Consider the following 13,661-nt stretch of genomic DNA (forward strand, 5'->3'; position numbering starts at 1 on the left):
CACCAGACGGATAATTACTCTTCATTTTCCTTCGTTGAGTTTCATTGACAATAATGGTTTTCACAGCAAAATGTGCATGCCATGCTTGGCAGAAGAAGCGGAAGTGCTTTCAGGAGGAAGTGCTTTCAGGTTTCATTCTGTCATTGCAAAATTTGCACATTTTGAGCCACTGCTGTGGTTGTCAGCCCTTGTGGGAGGAGGGGGGGGGGGGGGGGGGGGGGGGGCTTTTTGGCCTAGGGCCCCATGCAGTTGCCTGCCTTGCCTAGTGACATACAGCACCTCTGCAGGTTTGTAATCCGGTCTTGAATTCTGTCCACTTTAATTAGCCACCTGATTCAAATATTTATTTTTACATCGGGATCATCACCATTAAAAATTAAAAATTGGCTCAAAAGTTTCCCTCGATCTGTAGGCTAACGTTGTTTATTGTATCTGTGTGAGTGAGCATGTGTGTTGGTGTGTGTGTGAGAGGAAAGAGTGAAAAACAAAGGTGAACCCTTTGCCTTGTAAATTCGCGGAACACAAACAGTTAAAGGCTCAGCGCCGCTCTCTTCGAGCACTTACGGTAACCGTGCTCCTCCAATCCGCAGTACTTTCTCTGGCTGCGGTCACCTCTTGTTGGCAGAACTTCAGTGACGGGGTGATACTGGATTTATATGTTATTCATCCACGCTATGCGCCCTTTCTTCGTTTTAATGCGTTTATTTTTTTTGCAAGGAATGACACTGAATCGCGAGTGAAGTGTTGCCGCATTTTGCTTACTTGCAATTCATTTGGAGTCGCACCGGGGTGTCTTCTTGTGGAGAGCTAGACAGCACTTGTACATCCTCCAACGTTAAGACCTCTGAGCTTTAAGGATAAGATTCTTATTTAGGCACGGTGACATAATCAGGTAAATACTGGCGTTTTGTTCGTACGCTGTCGGGTACATTTTCCTTCTAGGTCATTTTCTAATCACTGTATTTTGTTGTAGAAAGAAAATTCCCGTTCGTTTTCATGCCCGATCTGCAGCGCTTTAGTTTTCCATATCATAGCATGAATCCTTTGTTGGGGGCCAATACGCATCTCCAACAACATCCGCAGCAGAGCCCAGCCTCCGGACATCCAGACTCTCCCTCCGGCCTCCTCCCCGACGCCGTTTTCGGTGTCTCGGACCCGACATCCTTTCTACTTGGTGAGCTACCCAGCCCAGGCCCTGATCAGCCGGGGCCTGATTTCACCGCACCCTCACAGACCTCTCCTTTCCTCCACCACAATCACAGCAGTCATTACCAGCACCGCGTTGTGCCGCATCCCCCCGCAGCCATGGCTCTTAGAAACGACTTGGGATCCAACATCAGCGTCCTTAAAACCCTAAATCTGAGATTCAGATGCTTTTTGGCAAAAGTGCACGAATTAGAGCGCAGAAATAAGATTTTGGAGAAGCAGCTGCAACAGGCTCTAGATGCCAACAAGGGCTGTCAAGGTGGATGCTGTGATGGCAGGGCACATACCCAGGAAGCATGCGTGCAGACCGGATTTGTTGGCACCATACCGCTCAGGCCCGGCTCCCTCCTCTTTCATAACACCAACAACTCAGCCAGGAGGCCTACAACACTGTTCCCACCAACACTCTCATCCAACCTACCACCTGCAGCCGCTGAAAACTCCAGTTCAACCCAAACAAACACCACGTCCAACCCAGCCATCACAATAAGCCAGGCCTCTCCCTGCGTGGACTCCCCTGGTTCTGTCTCTAAAAGTGTCACCAACACCAGTGAAGGCCAGGAGAGATCTACCAACCCTCCTCCAAGGTTCCTGCCGGGCACCATCTGGTCCTACAACCACACCCGCAAGTTTGGACCAGGTGCAGAGCGTCTGACCAGTCCAGGAGTATCCTGGGTGCACCCTGACGGAGTCGGGGTCCAGATTGACACCATCACCCCTGAGATAAGAGCCCTGTATAATGTCCTGGCCAAAGTGAAGAGGGAGCGGGATGAGTATAAACGCAGGTAAACCATTTTATTACACCTTTAACATGCATTTATACTGAGCATGTCGTTCGTTTGAGTGTGTAATGCACAATCTGGAGTGAGCAGAGCTGTAAACAGCTGCAGACCAGCTGTCTCCAACACAAGCAGCAGAGTCAGCACAAATCTTCACCATCCATCACTAACCGCCTGACTGTGCATCCACTCCATGTCTGACCACAAACACAGGTGCTGCTGCCCGAAATACAACCAAATATTTAACACATCACAAGCTAAATATAAAGAAGAACAAAGGTCAAAGCTTAGTCAAAACATGTGAAGATTAAAACAAAATATCACGAGACCCTGAGTCATAGTGTACATGTCCATGAGAGAAAATCCACCCTGGAATAGGTCTAATGTTAATGTTCCACTGACTTTTATTTAAGAAATTGAACAATTCAAGATGAAAGATGTCAATTTAAGGCCAGCCAAGGATTATTAATGTTAAGACTGTGGACCACACAACATATTGGAATTACCCCATTGGTGTTTTACTGCAAATATGAACATTAACATTGGACTAGGAGTTGACACATTCAGTCTTTCATTTCTGTAACCAACTAATTATTTATGTTATATTTGCTATTGTTTGCTATTGTTTCTGTTTCATCTTTAGCTACAGCTATTTAGGTTTTTATCTGAAAGCAGTTTGAAGACCTCACTGCTCTTGAAAAATGTATGTTGTGTAATGAATATTACACAATGTATAGACAAAATAACCAGTTCATTTATCAAGAAAACGATTAGCAGATTAAATGGTAAAGGATTTTTAGTGTTTATTGCCTGTTATTTAACTTCTCTAAAAAATTTAAAAAAAAACGAAAAGCGTACAACTCTGTGTCAAATAATGACATCAACAGTTTAAATTTAGAGAGACAGCTGTCTGTTTGGCAGATCAATGTGAAAGTACAATGTGAACTCAAAGGTCTTACTTTCTCTTTAAACTCTTTAAACTCTTTAAACTCACAAATTGTACATTGTGCTATACATTTCGAGGACGTATGCCAGTTGTGGTTTACTTGTCGGTCCAGAACCTAGACTGTATATACAAATGGACAACATGCCTCAGCCTCCTCCTGTTGGACAAACATGAAGCCAAAATATCCCCGTGACAAGCGCTGACCTATTGTGAAATTTGCAGTCAGGGATCAGCTGGAAGAGCCACCTAATTGACGTCTTGTCGCTTCCGCTTTCTAAACCCACATTTAGCTTAGTGATAAAACATCAAAGAACTCTCAGCTAGCTACAGTCTAAAGCAGAACAGATTCCTGTGTAGGTTTGAAGCAGACACTCACAGTTATATATTTAATTAAGATTTTGTTATTTTTCCCATTGCAGTTTCTGCTCTACTCTGTTAATCCGGTGCATACAATGCCGCAGTGCATACGTTCGGTTCAACTAACTATGATGAAGAAACCTGGCTTGAATAAAAATTTATTTCACCACTGTCCCGTCTGTTAACTTGAAGGATATAGGTTTATAACCTATAATGCAGCCAGTCAGCAGGGGGAGCTCTAAATGTGTCTGCATCACTTGAGGCGACTCAGACGAGGTATTCCACTGTCCATCTTTATACAGTCTATGGTCCAGAGTGAACTTCAGTAGCCCCCATGTCCCAGCACATTCAGAGTCGAATTCCCTCAAATTAAATCCAAATGAGCAGCCATGCGTTCTTCATAGAGGAGGAGATCCTGAGCAGCACAGGATAGAGGCTTCTTTGTGAGTGAGGGGACAAAGATGGCACTAACTGCCCTCGAGTGTTACATCAAACACTGGGTTTGATTGTGCTGGAACCCGAGAGGAAAATATTTACAGACCTCTTGTCCTGGAAGAAAACTTTTTTTGTTTTGCTGTGAATATACCTCCATCAGTGATCAAATCTCCTACTGTCTGAACTTTTCTTTAAGAGGTCGGGGCAGATTCTCGACCTCTGTGCACTTCCTTTAGCTTTAAGTTGACCTTCGGACAAGGAGAACGTTAAGACCTTTAAAGCCAAGCGAAACTCACTTCTACTGATTCATGCCATCATATCTATGCATCAGAGAGTTACAGGATACACAGTAAATGATGAAATATCATCTTGTTGCCTTAGTGAATTGTTTTCATATTTTCTTTAAATATGAGCTATTATTTAATTCATCTTACAGCTTGGTGCATTTTGCTTCATTTTTTAAAATGTCACCCTCCTCTAGCTCTTTTACCCATGTCACTTTTTTTTTTAAATTCAAGGACAACTTTGCCCGCCACACATCACACACTTCCTGTCTCTCTCTCCTGCTCCCTGCCTCTCTTCTCTCTCACGGCACAACCCCCTTTCCACTCTCCACACTTTATCTGCAATGCAGCATGCACTGCAAGCCGTTACTGCTGGATATGGGATTGGCATCTCTGCCTCTTGCACGCTCTCACCTTACTGATCAAACAAGCATCCTCTAAGACAACAACAACTCCTGTTTCATGACTCAGTTTCTGTCAGATTTAGTATTCCCAAAAGTCAAGAAGTGCTGCAGCATTCTGCATTTCTTACAGCATGTATATGAGAGGCCACCGACTCAGCGTTGAGTGGATTTCTCCAGCGCACTGGTGATGTGTGAAGTCATCTGAGACCAAAAACAGGATCTGTGCTCAGGCTTTTAAATGTATTTAAGTTCAGATTCATGGGCCAATCGTTTGAGCTGCTTGTTAGATTAAATTTTATTACAGATATTTGTCCCTGTAAAGTGCAAATCCAGGACCTGACAGCCTTACGTCATTCCTTCTTTACAAATGATTATAAAATATGAAAAGTATGTTATATAAGGCAATTTTAAAGTTGCGCTTTTTATTTTTTGGAAATAAACATAAATCAAATGCGCTGTAGAACAACCAGAGGTCTATTCTCCACAGGGAATCTTTAAGTTAGTTTAATTGAAATAGTTGTGTGTATTATAATAAATACAATTTCGCATCACAGAAATGTCAAATTAATCTCCAGTTTATCCCTACGACAGGGTTAGGGTTAGGGGTTAACAAACTCACTCAGCAAACAAACCTTAGAGGTTTTTATTAAATATATGTTTTTTAAGTAACTCCGATATATCTTATACTGATTTAGCAAAGTGCAGTGATCTCTGCTTTAGTAAAGGCTCCTGCTATTTAAACTATGATGGTTGTTTAAATTAATCTTGGATGGCAGCCTCTTGTTTTGTTGTGCATGGATGAATTTGACTGTCATCAAGTGATGGTTTGAAGGCAGATGCACTTAAGTAGTTGATATATGGGTCGATTTGTACTTGACCTTCCTTTCTAAGTAACTCCACAAGAGACATGGCTGAATAATCTACATTAGCACAACTTCAGACAAACAAATGATTTCTCCTTTGTGTTTGATTTTTAGATGGGAAGAAGAATACACCATGAGGATGGATATGGAACAGAAAATGTCAGACCTACAAGAGGTAACGATCAGCTGGCCTGTGTGTGATTAAATGTGTGTGATTAAATGTGTACGTGTATGTATGTGTGTGTGTGTGTGTGTGTGTGTGTGTGTATGTTGACATGGCGTGAGACCAACAATGCAGTGTGTCTGAACAGAACCATTTTGGACTCTTTACTTTACACTTTACACCGGCCATCAGCCAGACTCATCAAAACAAGTTAAAGTGATTGATAGGGGAAACTTCAGTTATGGTTTTGCTGACATAATACCATGAACATACATAATGTGTGTGCTCGGCCTGTCAAGGGTCACGCTAAATCATATAAGTTGACAGTTTTCATTAAGTGGATAACATCAGGAGGAGTGAGTACAGATATGAAGAATACTACAGTTGATATAGCAACTAGGTTGATTGTGGTATTTGTGGTAACCTTGTGGTTTGTTGATTTCCTGCTTATATGTGTTTGTAGGGTTGTTATTTAGGTGAGCGTGTGCACAAGCATACTTTTGGCTTTGCGTGTGTACCTTTGCCAGGAATCTTTACTGTATTTAGCAGGCTGCGCCACAGGAGGACCACACTACACGCAGAAAAACATTAAGGCTTAAAGATGCCTGACCAATATAGTAGGCCATATGAATCAGTCAACAGAGAGAGAAGGGAATTTATGATGCCATCAAACACATCTAGCACTCCCAAGAGGAGATCATGCTTTTAGGATGTACAATGTTTGTGCCATTTCCCAATATAGACAGAGATGTGTGTGTGTGTTTGGTGTGTTTACACTTGTTGGGTGGTCTTCATGTCTTCCTCCATGTGTTCAGGACCTGCAAGAGAGTGAAGGCTGTCAGGACGAGCTGGCTCTCAGAGTTCAGCAGCTGAAGGGCGAACTGGTTCTCTTCAAAGGCCTCATGAGCAATGTGAGCGCGACACATCCCACACAGTTACATTCTAGTCATAAAAAACAGTAATTGTACATTTCTCTGACTGCATCATTCAACTCTTTAGATTACTCATTACATCACTTTTATTTATTTATTCTAAAGGATCCCATAAGATGTAACGAATGATGTTAATATCATATCTGAAACAAAATTCATAACCATTTTACTGGCATTTTCAGAATTTCAGTGCCAATGGATCGCTTACCTGATTTCTTTTAGAAATTAGTGATAAGCCAACAATAAGAACAACTTGGCGTGTTTTATAGTCATCGTCAGCTCGTTTCTTTAGCTTGCCCTGTATTAAAGGAATAACCCCTTCAGATGTGTCATCTCGTTTTCCAGGGGATCCTTGAATACAGATATGTACAGCATATAGACAAGACAGGAGAGAGAAAAAAACCCAGAACTAAACAATAACTTGATCAAATGATGATGAGGCATACACAATCCAGGGAACCTACTGAAAGCAAAGTATGGAGTGGACGCTCCACTCACAGATACAAAAAAACAACAAAGTAAACTAGACAGTGAAATATATACACAACATCTATTATAATATTAAGGTGTTGAAGTGGTGTTTTTATGGACAGTTGCAAACGATTCTGAAATAGGAAGACATTTTTGAACAGTTGGAGAGATCATATGGACCGAATATGCACAGGTACATTATTCCAATCTGAGGGAGCTTTAAACATGAAGGCTTTCTTGGCTCTTTATTTTTGAGGAATTTAAAACAGAGCTGTGTGGAGTGTCTTAATTGGTGATAAGAGGAGAAAAGTACCATGGACTGTTTTAGATAAGGAGGGAAATCAAAGTGTGTACATTTGTATATGAACAGTTTGACAATGTAATGTCTGGATAAGGGCTGTAGAGCATCTGGTTCCTAACTCAATTATCTCACACCTACACAGATCAGTGACTCTTACAGCTGCTTACTATTTTAAATTAAAACATGAGTGTGTTATCTTGATGTTTTTAAGAACCAAGATTGTTTTTGCTTATTACCTATCTATTAGTCATTATTAATTTATTATTAACAGCAGAGTGTTTTTCTGGTGCGTTTTCCCTTCCGTCTATCTTATCTGACTCCTGCTTTGTTCTGTAGAACTTGTCAGAGTTGGACAGTAAGATCCAGGAGAAAGCCATGAAGGTGGACATGGACATCTGCCGCAGGATCGATATCACGGCTCGTCTCTGTGACGTAGCTCAGCAGAGGAACTGTGAAGATGTGATCCAGATGTATCAGGTACCAGGACCACAACTTCATAATTAATGTTCCCCTCCTTGTTCCCGTGTTCAATCAAAAACCACTGAGTCATTTCTTGTCAAAGTTTGTCCCATTTTCTGACAGTGCTAGTCTTGATTGTGATCATATCTCTGCAGGTTCCTAACAATCAAACATCCCTGAACTACCGCCGGAAAACAACTCCTATTTCCATCAACGGGAGTGAGTGTGACGAGCCTGTCAGCACCTCTGAGAGTGATGGGGGCGTGGTCAAAGAAGAAGAGCACTGTGGCTCGTCAGCCAATCAGATCAATGAGGAGATGCAGAGGATGCTGAACCAGCTGTGAGTTTTTTGACTCTTTAATGGAAGTCTCCTCCAACTCTGAACTTCCACTAATTATTATTATTCAATCTGTGTGCTTCAATGTTTTCTGAAGGCGGGAATGTGAGTTTGAGGATGACTGTGACAGTCTGGCGTGGGAGGAGACTGAAGAGACGCTGCTTCTTTGGGAGGACTTCCCAGGATGCACTCTGCCCCCTGACCCCACCCACCCACCAGGAGAGGTAGGCTGTAGACACAGTTCTGCTTCAGTGTGATGTCTGAGCTCCGGTATTTAAAGAAGGTGATGAAAAAATAAGGGCTCGGATGTGAACTTGACTTCTTGTAAATATGATTTCTGCGAGAGTCAGATATGATTGATGGTTATTGGTGGATGTTTAAAATTGAAAAAATCAATTCATCTTTTTATCCTTTTCATTGAGAGAGAGAGAGAGAGTACTATAACGATATAATGGAGTGTGACCATTTCCACAAGTCTGTGTCCTCTCTGGATGAAGGACTCTGAGATAGAAGTGTTTGTGTGTAATGGGGCTCTGTGCCATCAGACAGCCTTTTGAAGTTCTGACGTCATGTGTGGATCATATGATGGTCGATACAGTTCTTTTTCTCAGGGGATGACTTTAACTGACCTTCACTGCCCTTGTGGAGAAGGGCCACTTAAGGACAAAGCACTGCACTGCACACACACACACACACACACACACACACACACACACACACACACACACACAGACGCACGGACAGATTGTCTGGCTTGTGTTGCTGTAGAGTGTGTTTGTTTCCAAGAAACCCATGTAGGTATTTGTTTCCAATCAGCAGCTGTGATCAGCCTGCTGTCCGTCTGAGGGGGGAGCTGCATTAGTCAGTGAAATTTGAGCTGATCGGAGCAGAAAATAAAGAGCTCTGATTTTATTGTCATGGTGGTTCAGTGAGGGTCTGATAGTGCGTAAATAATCACATGAAACATTTTCATGATAAAGTCTTTGTACTCGTTTTCTCTCTTTCAGGACGACTGTCTGGAAAAGGTGATTAATGACACAGAATGTCTGTTCAAGTCCCGAGAGAAGGAATACCAAGAGACCATTGACCAGATTGAGGTCAGACATTTTCTCTGTGTTTATAAATTACAAACCTTTTTAATAATTTCCCTGTCCATGTGCCTCTATATTACACAAGCCTTCTGTCTTGTTTTCTCTTCCTACAAATTCACTAAAACTAGTGAACATTATGACTCAGCAATAAATGACATATAGTCTTTCTGTTGTTGATATGTCCATCTTATATTGGTGTATCGTTTTGCTTTATGAGTTATTTATATATTCCCATTAATGCATTTGTCCCTCTTGTTTCTGTGACATCACATCGTACTGTTGATTTTCTTAAAATCTTTAACTTGTCTTAACAAACATTTCTGTGTTCATGTTGACTAAGACATTGTTCATAAAGTTATCGGCCCTGTATGTTACCAGAACCTCTTAGTTGTACAGGACTAGTTACATGTTTTATGGTAAACACACATTCAGTGTTTGTGATTGAACATTATGTCTGACTGCATGTTTTGTAATCCCAGCTGGAGCTGGCCACAGCAAAGAGCGACATGAACCGACATCTGCACGAATACATGGAGATGTGCTCAATGAAGAGAGGCCTGGACGTTCAGATGGAGACCTGCAGGAGACTTATCACACAGAGTGGAGACAGGTAACACATCCTTCATACTAAAATTATACCTACTTTTCGGTGCCCCAAAAAGTTTGAAAAATACCTTTAAAAATGTTATACAGTATCTGCTAACAACAACATTGTTGTGTGATATATTCATTGTTTATATTGTTTTTATTGTGTCTATATAACCTGCTGTCAACATAATAAAATAACTTTCAATCATTTATTGAAAATATACAAACTCTATGTACTCTGTTTTAAATCATTTTGACCAGAAGTATTTACTTTGTATGTCACTTCCCTTCTGGAAAAAAGTTTATTGGAAATGATGACCTGTATGAGTATGTTGCGTTTTGCATGTCTTAATTTCCTGCATGTGTTTGTACGCCTCACAGTAACCCTGCAGGGCCTGCGTCCTCTGATCACAGAGAGTCAGGTCAGAGAGATCACGATGGTTCTTCAGCGTCTCCACCGTCTTCCTCCAGCACAGGGAGATCTTGACAGTCCCTCACTCCTGCAACAGTTCAGGGCTGTGCTCATGAGACCTCCGCTACATCCAGCTACAGTGCTACAGTAATATGCAATACACACCTGTAACTATGGCAACACCTTGATATGATCATCTTCATTATTTATTTTTCAGCTTTGGTCTGAGGAGACTGAGGACAGCTTTGAAACTATGACTGAATGGCAGAGCTAGTTTTTTTTTTTCATTACTTGTACTACAGATGTCACTGCCCTGCAGAGGGAAGAGGTCCTTTTGTAGCTGGACCTTGTTGTCAGACATTTGTCACCAATGGTTAGGACATTAGATCTTTAGAAATGATTGTTCTGTAGATGTTTCCAGATCCAGAATTTGCTGTGAGTAAACGGGCTGATGTCTTGTTAGTTCAATGTTGAAGGCTAAATTAGGACTCCATACACACATATATGATGAGTTGCACATTTATAGCTAATCAAGCAAATACCAGAACCTCATATAGCTCATGCTAAACAAATTTACCAACCCTTAAGCCTAATTGACACTAGGGGGCATCTTAACAGCTGCAGGTTCAGAGCTTGCTTTGTTTATGTAAAGTATCAGATTAAACCGCTGACAAAGCAAACCCTCAAAAACATATAAACGAGGGATTTATTTATTTAATTTAAAATAGTGACAGTGCACATTAATGAACATAAACAGATTATAGCGATAGGCTAATGTCCATCTGTAGTCCCTTGGCAGGTTGTTGGTAAACAGGTAAACAAAGTAACATAAAACCACAATGACAAGCAAAACCAATACAAAAAGTAATGACAAAACAACAACATATACTTTTGGATTTAGAAAAACATAGTTTTGTCTCTCTGACTACTGACGTGCCTCCTCCCTTTTTGTCATTATAAAGGTCTTTCTTAATAACAACAATCAAAGAATGGGCGCTCTTCTTCAGACCCTTACACTTTGCATGCATTAAAAAAAATGACAAAGATCAGCTGACTAACAAATAGTTAGCTCACTATTTAAATTTGCTCACCAGTGCTTAGATAATAGGTTGGTGCACTTTTGCTGTGATGATAAAAAAAATTCTGGGACTGTTCGGTTTCGTTATCCTAAATTTCACATTACCGTTACTCTGTCAAATCTACAAATACAGCCTACATGCACCTCATCCTGTCACAATAATGTCACTGCAGTCACAATAACTCTCAACAGAACGACACAGTGGTGGTGAACCACAGCACCAATATTGAAGTTCTCATGAAAAGAGAAATTCCATCACAAATGTGTTAGAGTTATCTGGACAATAACCAAGTAGATGTGAATAAAGCCATTTGAAGTGAGCTGGAAAACGTTCAAGTTAACCTACATCAGTTAATGATAAAACTGATATGCATTGAAAATAGTTTGATCTAGGATATTTATATGACTGTGGCAAAAAAAAAAAAAATGTTCAAGATGACAGCAGAGAAGAAGTGTGTTGTCAAATAGACGCAGGTTGGTTCTTAGTTGTAAATGCTGTGCTGTTAAAATTCAGTCTGCACTCTCTTGAGTCTGATCTGGGGTCAGTGTTGTCTCTTTATTTTGCTTTCTGTGTCGCTGACTCTTATAAGTTCTTATCGATAACACGCACTGAAGACCCAAGTGTCATGAAGATGTTTAAATGAGTAAAATTAGGAATGCTGACATTACAGTCAGGGTCCTTCTGTCATGTGAACAGAGCTGCATGGCTGAGCAGGAATCTCTTCAAGGATATTTACATGAAGAAGAAAAAAGATGGTCATGGACAAATGTAAGGTAGCCATTGAGTGCCAAAATAAAATGGTCAGATTGTAAAAATCCACAGGAAAACTGCTGTTAAAAAAATGACTTGATATAGCTGCAGAAACAGCTTTTCACAAAGGTGCTTGATGTATATAACAAAACCTATTCTATTTTTGAGCCTGTTAAGAGTTTGCACATAGAAAGGAAGAGCTAAGCAAAAATGTATATCAAACAAATCAGCACTATTACTTGTAAAACTTTAAAAAAAATTTAAAAAAAGTTGACTTGCTGGAAATAGAAAATGATATGTCTTCATCTTACATGCTGGAGGTGCGATACTAGACTCATAAATTAACACGAACACATACCTCATTTTGACTTTAGTCATGCTTCTCGGGGCACATGTTAGCTTACTGTAGGAAATCATTCGGGGAACTACTCCCTCTGTCACTGCTCCTTTATCAGACATTGATATCTGAATATAGTCCTGGCTGCATTTTCTTCAATATGGTCGAAGCAGGTGAAGTGTATTTATTCTGCTTCCATGACAACCAACCTTTCCACATTTATTTTTTTTCCAGTCAAAGAAACAATGATAGGACACACTAGAATCGTATGTAAACTGATGCATGTGTTGGAATTAGCTGAATGCTAATTGCAAGTGTTTGAATACAGGAGGAGGACGTCATAAACTGTGTGAGGTTTCAAACACACCATTTCCCCTTGTGTAGGTTTACTTTCACACACAGAGTGTGTCTCTATGTATGCATGTGCCAGTGTGTATGTTTTCTTTTTTGAGTGTTTTGTCTGTACAGTGAGTGTTTTTAAAACGACTTTGGCACATATACAACATGAAGAAGAGGGAGACTGAATAAGTACAATTTGATACATCGGATAAAAGAGACATAATCATTGAGCTGTCTTTGGACAAAATCACCTCAAAAAATGTACATATGTAAATCTAATGGAAATACTTTTCCATTGTTACTTGTCCTTTATGAGTATATGTGGTTGCCAATTAAAGTCAATTTAAAAATATCTCAAGTAAAAAAAAATTACTGAAATATAAATGCTTAAGCGAAATGACTGTATGATGGCTTTGATAATATGTGTAAAGGAAATATAGCTTTGAATATATACTTGTGTTTCAAGACTGCATTAGAATAATATTGAGAGTTACACACCTGGAAGACACTCGTGAAATCATTGAATTAAGACACAAAAACTTTGTAATGAGACATTTGGAAGTCAAAGACAAAAGGGATATTGTCTTGTGAAAGCTCTTCACAGAGAGCAAGTCTTTCCTCAAAATATTAAACTCCTTTATTGTGGCACAAAATGAATCATGTACTCCAGATGTGTGACGAAGCAGCTTAAAACACAAAGACAGTGATTTAAAAAGAAGCTTCAGTGCAGAGCTGCAGTATGTCATGTGTAAAGAGAGACTGACAGAATAAAAGAAACAATGAGCAAAAAGATGGTGTGTTATTATTTTCTATTCAGCCCCTTCTGTTGGAATTACCATTCAAGAGTCCTTAGACACACACACACACACACACACACACGCACACACACACACACACACACACACACACCCACACCCACCTACACACACACACACACACACACACAAACTTGAAAACAATATAACACGACACAGGTCTGCCAACAAAAAACAAACATTTAAATGATGAGTATTATTTTTTATTGTGTATGTTTGTGTGTAGTTCTCTGGTTGAATTCAAGTTGGATCAGTATCTATACTTTTTTATCATACATACAGATAGCCTACATTTGTTGTTTTGTTTATTATT

General features: G+C 40.2%; 1 protein-coding gene across 1 annotated transcript; it reads left to right on the top strand.

The window, feature by feature from the left end:
- Nucleotides 1–563: 563 nt before the first annotated feature.
- On the top strand, nucleotides 564–13,325 carry iffo1b (intermediate filament family orphan 1b). Its single transcript, XM_020655759.3, has 9 exons — nucleotides 564–1,991; nucleotides 5,389–5,449; nucleotides 6,253–6,348; nucleotides 7,478–7,618; nucleotides 7,756–7,940; nucleotides 8,035–8,161; nucleotides 8,945–9,034; nucleotides 9,508–9,638; nucleotides 9,998–13,325. The coding sequence occupies exons 1-9, from the start codon at nucleotides 997–999 to the stop codon at nucleotides 10,101–10,103; spliced, it is 1,932 nt and encodes a 643-aa protein (XP_020511415.2). The 5' UTR covers nucleotides 564–996; the 3' UTR covers nucleotides 10,104–13,325.
- The last annotated feature ends 336 nt before the right edge of the window (nucleotides 13,326–13,661 follow it).

Source organism: Labrus bergylta, chromosome 8 (assembly GCF_963930695.1).
Source record: "Labrus bergylta chromosome 8, fLabBer1.1, whole genome shotgun sequence".
Taxonomy (NCBI): domain Eukaryota; kingdom Metazoa; phylum Chordata; class Actinopteri; order Labriformes; family Labridae; genus Labrus; species Labrus bergylta.